Below are 15,606 nucleotides of genomic sequence, written 5' to 3'. Positions count from 1 at the left end.
TGGACGCTACCCAACTGCACTCTCTTCTCTCTCTCTTTTCGCACGTTTCCCCTGTACCGTCCGCCTCTTCATCTTTTGCTTCCCTGTGCGTGTGCGTCGGTGGTGGTCGTCGGGGTGAACCAGCGACGCACGCGCACCGCAGTGTCTGCACGCAGGAAGTGCGAAAGACAAGGAAGGGAGGGAAGGGACTGAAGCGGAGGCACGAGTACGCCTTCCACCCCCCAGCGATGGCACCAATGCGTCACGGAAGGGCTCTGTCAGGATCGTGCAGTCGATCGTCATCACTACCCCCGCTTGTGACCACCGACGTGCATCTACCCCGAAAGATAGAGACAACATCAGGGCTGTGTGGATCAAACGGTGAACACAGGCCCGTACCCCTCCGCGGCGCTGCCTAAAGGTGGCGTAACGCCGCGCCTCCTTCTATGTCAGCACCCGGTGTAGCGAGGGCGGTTGGTCTGTGCAACGTGGCGAACCGCTGCCACCTTGCTGACATCGTGTGACCTCTGCCAGATATTTCTGTGGCGTGCACACACCCCGGCCCACTGCAGTCCAGTACTCCCCTATTACTGTCGTCTCATTTCTCCTCCTTCGGTTGCAGGTAATATGGCACCCCACGGACATGCTTTGTTCTGCGGAGGGAACGAGGGGGAGGTGGGTGGGGAAATGATCTGCAGGCCTCCTCCGCACGGTTGCCTGACACCCTCAGGCACCGTACTGCACTGCTCAAGCTCTCTTCACTTTTCTCATCTTTTCCTTTTCTCTTCGCTTGAGGCGGATGCCGCCAACCTCCATACCCCCCCCTCTCTCCTTCTACCAATGCCCCATCCAACTCCGGCGCACGCTCCTCGCTAGCGCAACACGGATCCCTGCGTGGCGCTGTGAAGTTTCCGCGACGTTTGGGTTCGCGTGTGCCTGCGTCCTGCATGGTGACTGCGTGTGCATTGGTGCCCTTTTCTTTGAGCTCTCTCTCTTTTCTCCCACGGAGTGCGCGCGTGTGTTCTCATCGTGATCTACCTGCGCATCACTAGTCCTGGTAGCAAGATGAACTGTGCGACGCAGTTCGTACTGCCTCGCAATAGTGCCGCCATCATTAAGATCGCATCAACTGCCTCGCTCGCCGTTCCATGTCGAGCTATGCACGGCAAACCAGCGTCAGGGCACAAGGTGCGCACGCAGCACAGTCGTCGCTGGTGGATGCAGTCCAAGGCGCACCACCTCACCGCCATCCCGCATGAAGAGGCCAGGTCACGCCCGCACTTCCCCGCCTACACCGAGGATGTTGACCAGCCAATGGTGGTGCCCGACGGCGCATGTTGTTTCAACTGCAAAAAGCCGATCGATGGGGACGACATCAACAGCTACGTGTGGGTTCCGTCCGGCAATGCGCGGGTGCCGACTACACAGGGGTACTTTTTCCATGTGAAGTGCTTCAAGTGCTGGAGCTGCAAGTACCGCATCATACACAACCAGTTCTACTCGAAGGACGGGCGCGCGTGGTGTCTGTCGTGCGCACTCGGGCGCGATATCCGGGTGCCGACGCGGCGCTGGCACACCTCGTATGTCAACACGCACCGCACCGGCTCTCGCCTGACAGGCCAGTTCTTCCCTCGCCATCGCCATCAGATGGAGTTCCTCTTTAACCCAAACGAGTAGAGTGACCCGAAGGCGTGCAGTAGGAGTACGAGTGGTGATGGGGTGGAATTGGGATAGGGGAGGGGAGGGGGGGGTAGTCATTCCCCCGCGCACTTGCTGCAGGAGAGAGGTAGCACTTGTCAGAGAGAAAGGCGTGCGTGCGTCGCGAGCCACATCTCCCCCTGGCTCCTCCATCCCTCCTTGCCACCTCGAGGTGCGTGAGGGTTGTTGTGGATGTCTTCACACCCTCATAGGCTCACTCACATGCGCACAGAGGCGAGCACAGATTGAGCGTTTTCCTTCCATTGTTCGACTCCTTCTGTTTCCTCCTCGCTGTTTGCTGCCGCTCTCTACTCGTACGCGCCTGTGGGTGGAGTGTCGCGCGCGTGTGTTCACTGCGCGAGCGGGTGGGAGCGCCTCGCCGGCGTGTTTAGCGGACTCGAAGATCCCAAAGAAGCAGTGGCAAAATAAGAAAGAGTGAGACAGACAGCGACGAGTCTCATAAATGTGCGCTGGCGTGCCTGTGCATCGCGAGCACGACCTCTACATGGACGCCCAAGAGGTCCAGACGAGGCGTTGTGCGCCGTTTAACGGCTGCTGCGGGGGTGGAGGGGGCCTGCGATCGCTCGCTCCATTCGCTGCTTCGCCACTTTTCCTCGTCAGTAGCCTTCATGAACCCTTCCCGCTGTATCTACATTCCCGTCTCCCTGTCCTCCTCTCTCTCTCTCTCTCTTACTCACCCCTTTCTGTATCTCTGCGTCTCCTTCGTACCTCTGTGCTCTTTCTCTTGAGGGTGTCGGCGGCACACACACACACACACACGCACACACACGCACGGGTATCCCCTCCCCTTTCCCTCGAAGCGCGTCACGTGCGGGTGCACGGCACTGCTGCCTGTGTCTGTCACGCGATCGGGTATGTGTTGGAGCCGAGGCGCCTCCTTCCCTCTTCCTTGCTCCCTATGCACAGTCCCTCGCCAAAAAACACGCATCAATGCTCCGCTATGTTCAAGACTTATGGAGCGCCTTCTTCCCCACGGAGGCGGTGTTTCCCCTCCAAGTCGTCGGCAGGTCTGGCGCTGCCGTGGAGTCGCAAGAGGAATTAGGGAAGGCGCTGGCCGACACATTTCTCATCTTTACATACCGGGACGGCTTCGAGGCGATTCCGGCCGTCACGCGCCTGATTGAGACAGATCAGGGCTGGGGTTGTCTTCTGCGCACCTCGCAGATGCTCCTGGCCCATTTCCTGTGGGCCTACGGCCGCCCAGCAGACCGCAGACTCGCTCTTTTCTTTGACCACAGTGCGGAGACGGCGCCCTTCTCAATCCACAACCTGATCCGAAGCGTATGGAATCAGCGAGCATTCAAGGCGGAGTACTGGAGTCCATCGCAGGGCTGCGAGGCCATCAAACGGACAATGCAGGATGCCATTAAGACGGAGCAGCTGCAGACGCGGGTGACAGTGGTGACGTCCACAAACGGGTGCGTCTACGCAGACGAGGTACATCACACCTTCAAGCAGGGGGCGGAGGTGGTGCTCGTCTTAGCCTCCGTGCGCGTGAGTGCTGCAGCGCAGCTGACCCAGGAGAGCTACCTCCAGATAGAAAAGCTGATGGAGCAGCCGCAGTGTCTGGGGATTGTCGGCGGAGTACCGGGGAGGAGCTACTACTTCTTTGCCCACAACCAAACTCAGCTCTTCTACCTCGACCCGCACCAGCGAACCACTGCCGCGCTGCTGAGTGATGGGCCGTCCGCCACGGTGTCTGTCACGCCATCCGTCTCCGATGTGCGCTGTGTGCATTGGTCCCGCGTCGACACATCGCTGTTTCTCGCCTTCGCCGTTACGACCCGGGATGAGTGGGCCGCGCTGGAGGTGCATCTCTCCAACAGATTTATGCACGTCGAAACCCAGAGGTCGCTGCACGACGGCGATCACTTCGCGCCTGCGCGGCAAGGGCACACCAACGGCACTTTTGTGTCCCCGCTGCGTATGGGTAATCGCTGTGAGATGAACGGCGCGGCCGGAGACCTGCCGCTCTCGGAGACAGCCTTACTAGTACAGCGACGCACGCTGCGGGTGCCTCGTGGGAGACGCCAGGGGGGTGAGGCAGGAACTGCCACTGATGCTACAGCAGAGAAGAATGCCGGTGAGGACGAACTCGACACGGACTCGTGGGAATACCTGGATTGATGCAGCTACGGCACGTGCTCACTTTCGCGCACTCTCCCCCCCTTGCACTCTTTTCTGGGCGTGCTACCGACGCTGTCCACCCATGCATCTGCCGCTGCCGCTGTTCCCATCATCGATCTTCCCCGCCCCCCTTTCCAGCCGATTCAATCAACTAGTGCTCATTTTAGCACGCCTCTCTCCCGTGTAGCCCTTGTCATTGTTTGGCGTATATACATCGAACTGCTTTACGTATTATCGTCCTATGCTCGCTCTCTTTTCTGCACCATGTCCGTTAGTACGTGTGTCTGTGCGTCTCAAGGCGATTCTCTTCTACGTACACCAACCCTCGCTGCTGCTGCTCCCTCCAGAGCTATGGAGAACATCAGCCCCCTTCTTCATTCCGATCTCGCTTTTCTGCGTCGGCGCCGTTCTGGTCTCGGGCGCTATTGCGTCTGCACGCGTGCATAAACTCCCCTGCATGCGCAGAAGGGCGGCATTCCCTCCTCGCTCTTTCCTTCCCGCACACACCACGCAAAGGCTCACCTCACACACACACACACACAATCGACAGGCGCTAGTAGGAGAGGTGCCGCTGAAGGGCGGTAACACAACTCACTTGGTTTCATTGCGCACTTTTCCTTTATTCAGGTGGTTTTTTTCTCTCTCTCTCTCTTGGGTCGTGCCGATCTGTTGTTGGTGAAAGGGAAAAACATAAGAAACGTTGGTGCTACGAGCTGCTACAGGTCACCCCTCCCCCTCCTCCTCAACGGTGATGGCGTGTTTGAGCATATATCTGCGTGTGCGTGAACTGACGGTCACACGTCCTTCTCCGCATCCATCTTCGAGGACGTGTAGTGGCCCTGCATCCCCTAACGATGCACCGTCCTGCCAGCGCCTGCGACTTGCTCATGTGCGCTTCTCTTTCATCTTTTCGCTCTGCTTTGTTTCTCGGCCCTGACGCTGTTGTTTCTCTGGGGTAGTGTGGGGAGACGCTGACGTCGGCAACGCGTGCCTGTGCACTTCCCTCTTGCCTCCCATACGTCTTCTCACCTTTGCAACAGTCCGACTCGCTCAGACGCCGAGTCCGTGTAGGTGTCCTCAGCCCCCCCTCCTCCCCCCTTTCCATTACCCCCTTTTCCGTGCCACCACAGGAGGCTTTGCACCGACGTGGTGTGTGGCGCTTTGCTGGCTGCCTTTCGCTGCCCACTTTCATCGAGGCACTATTCGTGGTCTGCCGAAGGGCGGCAGCCTTCGCGCGTGCACAAACTGAGAGTCGTTTGCATGTCTGCGCCTTGTGTCTATGTGGTTGTGCTTGAGTGTGCCTACTGTCGGCTTCGCGGCTTTCACCTTTTGCACGCCAGAGGGCTTGAGGAGTCAGCTGAGGCGTGTTGCAACGCGTATTGCTCTACCCCTCTCCCTTACAGATTTCATTGCTGCAGTAAACCCACGATTAGGCCGCGTGCACGCTGACACTCCACCGGCGGGCGCGCGTTCAAAGGAAAGGGAACTATGCTGCGAAGAGCGGGGCGGGGTCGGCTCAGCGACCACTTTTGCGGCCTGTCACAACGGATGCCCGCTACAATCCAGGATTCACACCACTCAGTCCACGACCGCTGTACATGCAGCGCGCCGTCCAGTGCCGCCTCTCCAGCTTGGCGGTCGTTCTCGTCATGTGTGTCGTCGCCGCTCTTGCTAGCCTCTGTAGCGGGCGTATGTGGCGGACTCACCGGCGCAGCTCTGCGCATGTCACTGCGATGCGCGTCAGGTGCGACAGGTTCGTCAGCGAGCTCTCAGTCGGTAGAGAGACTGCTTCGCTTTGATGCTCCATCATCCATGTCGCACAGCGGACTGGCCTATGCCGCGTGTCCCATGTGCACCCGAGTCGTGCACATGGGACAGATGCTGCACCACATTCTCTCTACGCACAAGGAGCAGGACGCGGCGTACTGGACGCGTCTGTGCTATTCACGACTGGCCCTGTACGAGCGAGTCACCGGCGCTCCGCTCGAGGGCACGGAGGCTGTGCATGGCACTCCACTTGCAAACGGTGCCGTGGGTGTCGCCGATGCCTCCGGAGCTGAGGCGGTTGTGCCAGACGGGATTTTTCTGGCTACTTCTCGGAGCGCGTATGACGAGCTGCGGCCATACTTGCCGACTGTCTCCGAATCGGGGGCCTACACGTGTAACTGGTGCGCTGTTAGAAGCGCTGCCTTTTCGAGCCGCGACGCTTTTCTCCTCCACGTTGCCAAGGATCACCCGAAGCTCGACTTTGACGTTGTGGAGTCACTTGTTCCTCAGCCTCCCACTGCCTCGTCTAGAGCAGCACGCAGCAACGACGCAGATCCATCCGCTGCGAGGACGACCGTGTCTGAGGATGATGTCGCGATGTCGGACTCATGGACGCCACAGCAGCATGGTGGCGCAGGATCTGTTGGCGCGGCTTCCAACTCACGGTGGGGGGCGAAGGAGCTGCTAGACGTAGCGAGTCCGGTGCGTCGCATGCCTGGCGTACGCACCGTGGAGGAGACGAACGTCGTGGTCGCCAAGTTGGAGGCGCGCCAACTGGGCGTCAGTGTAGGGCGCATCGGTGAGAAAGTGTTTGATCCTGCCCCAATCTCCACTGGGGGCGGACGGTCACGGGCCGCCGTCTTCGCCGTATCCAAGGCCAGTACTACCACATCGGCGAGCGACCTCCACTTCGCTGAAGACCGCTTCCCGTGCGAGCTGTGCTACCGCGTCTTCTTGTCGGAGCTGAACCTCCTGCAGCACCTCGAAAAGAAGCACACCACCACCACCACCTTTGCCTCTGCGAAAGACGCCGCATCGCCAAGCGACGCTGGTGTAGAACAACCAACGTCTCCCAGCACTGTTGGCACACCTTCGCCAGGTGCGGCGTCGGCATCGTCCGCGGAGATACTTGTCATGTGTGATCACTGTGCCGAGGGAAAGAAAATCTTCCGCTCATCGTCTGCTCTATTTTCGCACATTCGCTTCCGCCATCCTGCGGAAGATGCGGCCTACGAAACAGAGCGGATGATCGAGGAGCAGAAGCAGCGTCGCGTGCACCAATGCCCGCAGTGTGGCTATCGCTTCCCCGATGCAGCCAGACTTGACGTGCATATGCGTGACGCACATCGAGTTGTGGACCGTGCCAGCGAGAGCAGCGTCTCGGGGGTGCCGCAGGCACTTGGCCCCGCTGCACTGAAGTCAGCGCAATCGTCTCTCTTCTCAGCGCTGCCGCCACTCACGGCGCGAACACGATTTTGGTGCAACGCGTGCGAGAGAGGCTTTTCAAATGCGTCGGCGCTGTATGCGCACACGGAGTCTAAGCACGTTGTCGTCGCACGCCTGTACCCCTGCCCCGCCTGCAAGCGTGAGTTTCGCGATGTTTCGTCTTTAGAGCTGCACATCAGCGTCTGCCACAAGAGCCTCAGCCTTCAAGATATGGGGATTCAGTCTTCCGTGAAATGTCCCGATTGCCAGCGCCACTTCCTCGACCACGAGTCGCTGCACGAACACGCCGTTCGGCACCACGGCAAGAGTGTCATTGCGCCAGTCCGCAGCTTCCTAACCCCTGCATCGACGTTCACCACGGGAGATGGAGTCGGTACTGCTGCTGCTGCTGCTGCACAGGTACCTGGCGCGAGCACTGACGCCTCTGGCAGCACGACGTCGCCCCCCGCCGTCTCAGCTCCACCGAAGCCGCGTAAACTGACTCGACGAAAGAAAGGAACGTTGGCAGACACCGCCGAACCCTAGCGCACCGAAGGAAAGCCGCACTAAACGGCGAGGTCCTGTCTCAAGCCCGCGCGCAAGGGAGTGGATTTGTTGAGTATATGCAAGCTCATGTGCCGTGGTGTTTTGCCGTCGTCTTTTTTCGTTCTCTACCTCTCGACTGCGCGCCCTCCTTCAGAGCTTCTTGCGTACGGCCCTCTCGTTCAACCCGTGTGTCTGTGGGTATGCTGCTCTGCGCCGGTGCAGGTGGGCACCGCTTTGCTGTTACGTGTGTGTGTGTGTGTGGTGCGGCATTGTGCATGTCTTCTCTTCGCTCTCTCGCACTTCTTGTCCGCGTTGGTGAGGTGAGCCGAGGGCCGTTTGGCGCATCCTCTCTTGTTGCTTCGCTCCAGCCTGGGTGGGCTGCGCGTGCCGGCGTGCTCTTAGCCGATCGTGAAGAGACTCAAGCGAAAGAGGAGCGGAAATATGCGTCAACACGCGCACACACCGAGGGAGTTCCGGTTGGGACACTCATCAATGTGCATGAGCAGCGCGATCTGGGGTGACGCACACGTGCGGCAATAGAAAAGGCGCATCCTCTGCCTTGAAGGCGGAGATGAGTGCGGGATGGGGACACAGGAGATCCTCGGTTTATGTCGGTGTGGCTGTGTTGGTCTGTATGTGCATGTCTGCGCTTCACTTGGGGCGCCACTCATTCCACCAGGCATCGCGTGCTCGTTCCGTCCTCAGTGCGCACCCCCCACTTCATGCTGCCTCTTTCCTCGTTTTTTCTTCTCTTGTTCTCTGCGCCTGTTGACTGCTGCGGCTGCGGTGTGCGTGGGCGTGTGCGTGTAGGCTTAACTCCAAACCCAACATGCTCCACACCCAGCAGCTGCTACAGCGGTCTTTTCCCTCCATTCCCTAAAAAAGTGCGCTTCCCCACCTCTTCCACCACCCCTTTGTGTTCACAGCTGTTCAAACCTCGTCCGCGCAGACACACATACGAGACTCGTACCCCGCAGTCCACACCAGTTGGCATCGGCGCGAAGAAGGGCAAGGGAGAGCTTTGCAGAGGACGAAGAACGTGCAGCACCAAGCCAAATTCACATACCCACACATACACACGAGGAAGGGCACGACCCACTCTCCGCACCGACGCTTCTTCCCCGGGTCGCCTGCTGGGCCACACATACAACGCAGAAAGAAAGCAACTGCGGTGTGAGGTGAGGCGAGGCAGCTGCACAGGTTTTCGCCAGTGAGCGTGTGCGCGTGCTGTGACACGACAGCGTGTCCTCGCGTGTGCGCAAGTGCGAGAGTGGGGGCAGGTCTACATGCTCCGGTACCGTTTGTTTCGCCTTCACCACCACTGCTGCCGCGTGCTCTTCGATCTCCAATCCCTCCTTTCTGGCTTTCTTTCCCTTGGCAGAGGTTCCTCGTACCTTGACAAGGTCGAGTCATGAGTCTCAGCTCGCAGGGTAGCGCGCCGTGGAAGTTCCGCGGCGACGCCACGGCGTCTATCGGAGCCATTACGGCAGTGGAGTTCGACCCCGATGTAGAGCTGCTTTGGGTGTGCGATGCCTTCGGCACGCTCATGAGCTTCTCGCTGCAGTCGCAGGGCCAGGGCGAGGCCCCGGCATGGGTAAACTACTCGTCGTTCTCCGTCTCCAGCCGCCCTGCCACGAGCATTTTCTTCCTCAACATAGGTGGTGAGTGTATGGTGACGGTGGCGGACCGGGAGGTGATCCGTGGATACAAGCGCGGTGGCGTGCTGATGATGTGCCTGCCGCAGCCCACCGCCGTGCAGAACTACATTGACCTCTTCCAGGCGAACAATAGCACCGGCACGATGTTCTACACCGGCAACGCTGGCCTGACGCGGCTGATCCTCAACAACCAGGAGACGGACCAGCTCACCGTTTCGGTAGAGGCGACGGTGGTGGCGCTGAAGCAGTGCGATCAATGGGTTGCCACCGGGAGCGCCACTGGCGCCGTGTGCGTGCGCAGTGCGTCTGATCTTAGCGTGGTTGGCCACGTTTCCCCGTCGCGGAACCGCGTCATGGCGCTAGAAGTGTTCGACAACACGGTGATGGTGGCCTACTCGGAGTGGTCGGCGACGTCCTTTGTGAAGGTGTTCGATGTGCGGAAGATGTCGGAGGCGGTGTCGACGATTCAGGACATCCCGTCTGGCAATGTGACGCAGATGCGCCGCTACCAAGACGGCTTCGGCCTGTCGAGCGACCGCGCGTTTCTGCTGTCACCCGGTGGCTTCCACATTATCCAGCTGGATCAGGAGAAGCCGGTGTTCTCGTCGAGCCCATTGAGCGAGGGAAGCTGCACCGCCGTGGCCGTCTCCCCGTCCAACATGTGCGCCGCCATTGGCAACGACAAGGGCACGTTCTACGCCCTCGCTCATCCTGCCACGCGAGACGACTATGTCATGTCCACGTTTATCCAGCCAGTGCGACCGAAGCACCCAGTCTACCACCACAGCTGGGAGGAGCCAAACATCGCGGACGGCTTCGACGACTCGGCCGACCTCGGCGCCCTCGCCTCCAACTGGCCGGAGGAGGACTACATGATCCTTACAGTTCCGCAGAAGCTCCGGTGCGTTAACTACGAGTCGCACAGCATTGTGCCAAACGAGTGGGGACTGATGCGGGCAGACAGCTGCTTGCCAGATCCGAAGGACAAGCTCAGCTCCATCTTGCCAAACCCATACCCCTTCAACACGCAGCTCGGCGACGACCCTGCATGCGCTCAGGAGGCGCTGCTCGAGCTACGTAAGGATTTGAAGCGCAAGCACAAGTCCTCGCGTGGTGGCGGTGGCGAGTACAGTCCGATGGAAGACTCCCTGCAAGTGTGCTATAGCGTTCAACACAAGCTGGACTGGCGCAGCTACAACGAGATTGCACAGCGTGTCATCGGCATTGACAACAGCTTCCCCGAGTGCTGGATTACACCACTTCTGCAGTCGCTCTATCTATGTCAGCCCCCCGAGTTTCCCATTCGCAAGGTCATCCTGCGGCACCTCTGCAAGCGAGAGTTCTGCATGACGTGCGAGATCGCCTTCATCTTTGCCAACATGTTGTCCACGTCGGCGAGTGTGCTGGGGATGAAGGGCGAGGCGCTGCCGCCGATTGTGCCGGTGGCGCACTTCATTCGGGCAGTGCGGCAGATCCGTGCCTTCACGAACGCGGGCGTGTTTCAGCGGCCAAAGAGCCGTGATGATGCGGTAGCGAAGATGCACATGGCGCAGCGGCTGGTGCTGGAGACGCTGCACAAGGATCTGCAGGATCAGAAGGCCTACCCCTTCATGAACTACGAGGCGCCGCCCGAGTATGAGGCGGCCATCGCAGCCCTCTTCGGCACTGAGTTCACGTCGAACGGCCGCGTGCACATTGAGCCGCGGTTCTATTGGGAGGTGCCTGGCTCCGCGCTCAAGGTGGATGAGGGACTGCAGCATCTCCTGAAGCAGCTGGAGGGGTACAAGGATCAGGTGCAGATTAAGCGGCTGCCGCCCATCATCGTCCTGTTGCTGAACCCGGAGCACAGCAATCTGAAGCCGCCCACAAGCCTCAAGATTTCGCGTGCGGGCAAAGAGGACTACAACTACGTGCTGAACAGCAACATTGTGCACCTTGCCGACGACATAGAGGACACGGGCAACTTCGTCAGTCAGCAGCGCATTAAGGATGACAGTTTTTCACTCGTGAACGACTACCGCGTGACGGCGCCGATGAAGATGCAGGAGCTTGAGCGCCTGGTGCCTGCTCTGCGCTCCTACTCGGCTGTGGTCACCTTCTACGCCCTTGACAATCTCACCACGCCGCCGTACGCCCGCCTAGACGACTCGCGCACACCGAACCTGTGGCACCTGCTTGGCCCCCTACTAACGAACGACGTGCTGTCGCGCCCGCTGCTGCGAGACCCAGCGAAGCAGGCCTTCAGATCGCCTTTGGCCTCGTACACGGAAATCAGAGCTGGCGACCTCATCGCAATCGACGCTGAGTACGTGGTGCTCAAGTGGGCGAGCCGCGATGAGGGCAGCGAGATGTTCTACGTGTCGCAGCGCAAGCCGCATATGGGCCTAGCGCGTGTGAGCTGCATCTTGAGCAGCAAAGATGGTGATGAGCGCACCATTGTGGATGACTACGTGCACATCCCGGAGGAGATCGAGGACTACGTGACGCAGTACAGCGGCATCCACCCCGGTGACCTCGACCCACTCGAGTCGTCCAAAAGCCTGACGTCGCTCAAGTCCACTTATTTAAAGTTGCGCGCGCTGGTCGACGGCGGTGTTGTCTTTGTTGGCCACGGCCTCGCTCAAGATTTCCGCGTGTGCAACATCGTCGTGCCGCGCAAGCAGATCATCGACACGCTCGAGATATTCCACAAGCCCGGCTCGCGCTACCTCTCACTGCGCTTCTTGGCATACCACGTGCTTGGCGAGAGCGTGCAGGAGGACGAGCATGACTCTATCGAGGACGCACGCACGTCGCTGCGTCTCTACCGCAAGTACCAGCAGCTCAAGATCGAGGGTACCTTCGAGAGCGTACTGGACCATCTCATGGCAAAGGGCGCGGAGACGAGCTGGTACGTGCCGGATACAAAGTCGTTGTTTCGCGATATCCCGCAGACCCCACCAGTGTCCGTGATGGGTTCGCCCGTACTCGAGATGGGCAAGACCGTCACGGCAGACGACGACAAGGATGTGGACACGTTTGCGATGGCAGCAGTAGTGGCGGCGGCTACCGACGGTGACGACGATGACGAGGATGGCGACAATGACACCCCAATTGCCAGTGAAGTGCTGGAGGCTGTGCGCAAGTCAATGGAGAGTTAAGGCGCAGGGCGGGAAGGGCGTGCGGTGACGGCGTACGCGCCAATTTTCACGCCTTGCCCTGACGTGTACCGTTGCATGGGTGGAGTGTGTGTGTGTGTGTTTGGGTGTGCGGCTGTGAGTCTGCAGGGCGCCGTGGTGGTGCTTCGTTGAACTTTTATTTCTCTCTTGCATACAGGCACATCTTTCGGGTGCGTTTCTTCCCTGTATTCACTGGTGTCGCGGCTGTCGCTTGTGCGGGTGTGCGCGTGCATCTCGCAGCGCGGTGTGTTGGTGCCTCAGGTGACTGTGTATCTCTCTGTCTCTGTGCTCCCTCCTTGCTTGCTCTTCTCATCTGGGACTTATCTCCCTCTACCACCTGTCGCTGTTTTGTTTGAAGCTGACAACAGACGCAGCGCTGCACTCAAGGGAACGAGGTAGAGGTCAAACTCGATAGCGGATCTACCCCCCCTCCTTTCCCTGGTCGCTCGCGGGCACAGCACTCGACGAGTGCGTGCGAGCACATCGCTCCCCGTCACTACGACTGCCCCGTACCCTCCTCCTCATGGTGTTATTCGCCAACGCACTGCACGAGAGTGGCCTGTATGCTCAGCAAATCTCGTACCCGCAGCCGCATAGGCAGCTGCCACAACGCGGCGGGCACATCTGCTGTTACTGCTTCTTCCTCCCCCCTCTTCAACGGTGCTGTTTCTAGCTGTGCCTGCTCTCCGTGCCCACTCGTCCGTTAGCGGACAAACGCCATCCCTGCATGTAGGCACACAACACACAGCGTTCTGCCAAAGTATGAAGCCAGCGCTGGCGCCGATCCCACCGAGGGCGCCGCGGTGCGAGAACAGTTTTCAGTCTCCGTCCGGCATTCGTGTTGCTTACACGAAGGACTGGGTGAAGCAGCATCCGGTGGAGGGTGATGGCCTGTGCGCTCATCTCTACCAATACTTGCACAAGAACGTCAAGGGCAGGGAGCACACCATGTCTGCGGTGCTCTTGCCGGATACGGTAGTGTTCGACCACAACTTCCCCCGCGCATGGTACGCCTACGACTCCAAGAACAACGAAATCGTGAAGCGGCCGGGGTCGATGCTCGACGCGCAGACGATGTATACCCACTTTGCCGAATCTGTAAAGGGCTTCGACGTCGTTGCCCAGTTCTTCCACACGAGCGTCAATGTGGAGGAGGAGTGGAAGGCGGTGCTTACGCCACTGCAGCTGAAGACGCACGCGTGCGCCGATCAGCAGCTCACATACGTGGAGTTCTTCACAGCTGACGCGCTGCACAGTTTTCTGTTTGACCAGAAGCGCAAGCCGGACGGCGTGCTGCAGAAGTTCATAATCCCCAAAGGTGAGGGGTCCAGCCGGCACAACTTTCAGCTGCAGGTGATCTGGACCCCGTACATCACGACAGTCTACCGTCGCACAAACCGCTGCCGGCTGACAGATTACGTTGTGCCGCTCGCAAATCGCGCCGCCACCTTTGATGGGGCGCCGTACCTCAGTGAGGAGACCCTCGTCGCTGACGAGACCAAGAAGCACGCGATGCAGCTCTGCGAGAGTATTGCAGACCACTTCTACGCGACAGAGAAAAAGCGCCTTTCGCGTCTCATACTGTACGTGAAGACGGACGATCAGAACCGCACGTGGGTGCTGTGGAGCAGCTGCATTCGTGTCGCACCTGACGCCATGAACCCGACGCTGCTACGCGTGCCCATGTGCCTAAACATGCGGACAGAAGTGCTCAACAACGGTGGTAGCACGCTGGCGCGGCTGCAGGCGCGCCGTCACCGGCAGCGACAGCTTCTCGCGCTTGACGCGGAGCTCTTTGAGTTGTCACGTGACTTTCAGTTTGCTCTCACGCTGAACGCGTCCCACAAGCGGCAGGCGAAGGCGCTCGGGCTCCGCGATGGGGGGCGTGGAAGCAGGCCGCAAGTGCGTCCCACACGGTGGTGCGGCGGGGAGCAGGTACCAGTGGAGCCAGGGAACCCGCTCTACCCGTCATTCGTGGCCCTTCAAGTGGGCAGTGGCGGTACTGCCTCGGCAAGTGTCATGCTGTATGGGGACGGCGACAGCGGCAGCACGCAGATAAACCGGGCCAGCGCCGTCTCTCAGCACGATGGCGCCTACGTGGCCGGAGGTGCAGACGAGTTTATGCTCGACCCTGTTGCACAGGTGCAGGAGGAGCTGGTTGCCTTGGCTATGGACGCATGGTATGCAACATACTCCACAATGCTGGCCGACGATCCTCATGTGATGCCGACGGCGCATGTCGAGCTGGCAGCCCCGCTCGTGGGCACACTGACGCCAGAGGAGCTGCAAGGGCTGGTGGAAGTACTGGGGCTTCTTCCTATGCCCAGCGATCGCACGGCTGCTACTTCTCCTGTAAGTTCTACTGGCGGTGCTTTGACTACCCCACGCTCTCATTACGTGGTCTCCCCGTACTTGGTTACGTCTGGGCGGCGCCTGGATCGTCCGTCGGTCGAGGTGGAGCTCGACGTGGTGAGTTACCTCGAGGAACTTTTCCGCCGTCGCGGAGACGAGATCAGCCGCACCTACATGGTGAAGTTTGACCACTTTCTATGATGCATCGAGACGCCGCGGGTTTAGTGCGAGTTCTGCCGCTTCTTCGTGTTGGATTGTTCTTCCCGCAGATGCACTGCGCGGGTGTCCGTCTCCGTCGGCTCTCTTCGTTATGCACTATCTACTGTCTCTCTCGCTCTCTGCCGCATCAGCGGAAAGAGCGGGGCGGGGCCTGGCGTGATGCTGCTTGTCCCCCCCCCCCACCCACACACACACGAGTTTGCCTATGTGTGTGTGTGTGCCTTGTGGATGCCGTGCTACCTTTTTACCTCGGTTAGAGCCGTCTTGCTAAGCTCGATTGGCGTGCTTGCAGTGCCGGTCTTGGGCTCGCGCGTGCTGGCGCCCCGGTGTTGACCTGTGCCACAGTCTCTCGCCTCTCCCGCTCTCACGCCCTCGGAAGACGGTGGGCGCCTTGTCATGGAGGCGTCTTGCGGTTTTATAGACTGGAATGACATGAAGGAAAGCACACACAAGCAAAGAAGGAAGCACGTGCGGCAGGGATTGCTCACGCACATCGTGCTGCGGCTGGAACTTGTGTGGCTGCGGTGATGGGCTCTTTTCCGCCTTGCTATGTGCCTTTTCCTGTCGCTCTGCGTCATGCAGTCTGTCGCTCCCAGATCATGTTGGCGCGTGTCTGACTGACGCCTTCGGCCTGCACGTGTCCTCGTATGTCTGCG

At 59.7% G+C, this 15,606-nt stretch overlaps 5 protein-coding genes across 5 annotated transcripts; all 5 read left to right on the top strand.

The window, feature by feature from the left end:
* Nucleotides 1-1,044: 1,044 nt before the first annotated feature.
* LBRM_30_0290 (conserved hypothetical protein) lies at nucleotides 1,045-1,656 on the top strand (the record flags this gene model as incomplete). Its single annotated transcript, XM_001566612.1, has 1 exon — nucleotides 1,045-1,656. The coding sequence occupies one exon, from the start codon at nucleotides 1,045-1,047 to the stop codon at nucleotides 1,654-1,656; it is 612 nt and encodes a 203-aa protein (XP_001566662.1).
* A 972-nt stretch (nucleotides 1,657-2,628) lies between these two features.
* Nucleotides 2,629-3,825, top strand: ATG4.2 (putative AUT2/APG4/ATG4 cysteine peptidase; the record flags this gene model as incomplete). Its single annotated transcript, XM_001566611.2, has 1 exon — nucleotides 2,629-3,825. One exon carries the CDS (start codon nucleotides 2,629-2,631, stop codon nucleotides 3,823-3,825), a length of 1,197 nt encoding a protein of 398 aa, XP_001566661.2.
* A 1,812-nt stretch (nucleotides 3,826-5,637) lies between these two features.
* LBRM_30_0270 (putative Zn finger protein) lies at nucleotides 5,638-7,563 on the top strand (the record flags this gene model as incomplete). Its single annotated transcript, XM_001566610.1, has 1 exon — nucleotides 5,638-7,563. The coding sequence occupies one exon, from the start codon at nucleotides 5,638-5,640 to the stop codon at nucleotides 7,561-7,563; it is 1,926 nt and encodes a 641-aa protein (XP_001566660.1).
* Nucleotides 7,564-8,974: 1,411 nt separating this feature from the next.
* LBRM_30_0260 (putative ubiquitin hydrolase) lies at nucleotides 8,975-12,361 on the top strand (the record flags this gene model as incomplete). The annotated part of the gene is made up of 1 exon (XM_001566609.1): nucleotides 8,975-12,361. One exon carries the CDS (start codon nucleotides 8,975-8,977, stop codon nucleotides 12,359-12,361), a length of 3,387 nt encoding a protein of 1,128 aa, XP_001566659.1.
* A 780-nt stretch (nucleotides 12,362-13,141) lies between these two features.
* LBRM_30_0250 (conserved hypothetical protein) lies at nucleotides 13,142-14,932 on the top strand (the record flags this gene model as incomplete). Its single annotated transcript, XM_001566608.1, has 1 exon — nucleotides 13,142-14,932. One exon carries the CDS (start codon nucleotides 13,142-13,144, stop codon nucleotides 14,930-14,932), a length of 1,791 nt encoding a protein of 596 aa, XP_001566658.1.
* Between the last annotated feature and the right edge of the window lie 674 nt (nucleotides 14,933-15,606).

The sequence above is a fragment of the Leishmania braziliensis genome, chromosome 30 (genome assembly GCF_000002845.2).
Source record: "Leishmania braziliensis MHOM/BR/75/M2904 complete genome, chromosome 30".
Classification (NCBI taxonomy): Eukaryota; Euglenozoa; class Kinetoplastea; order Trypanosomatida; family Trypanosomatidae; genus Leishmania; species Leishmania braziliensis.
The sequence above is the reverse complement of the archived record's forward strand: the minus strand, read 5'-3'. Positions and strand labels throughout refer to the sequence as shown.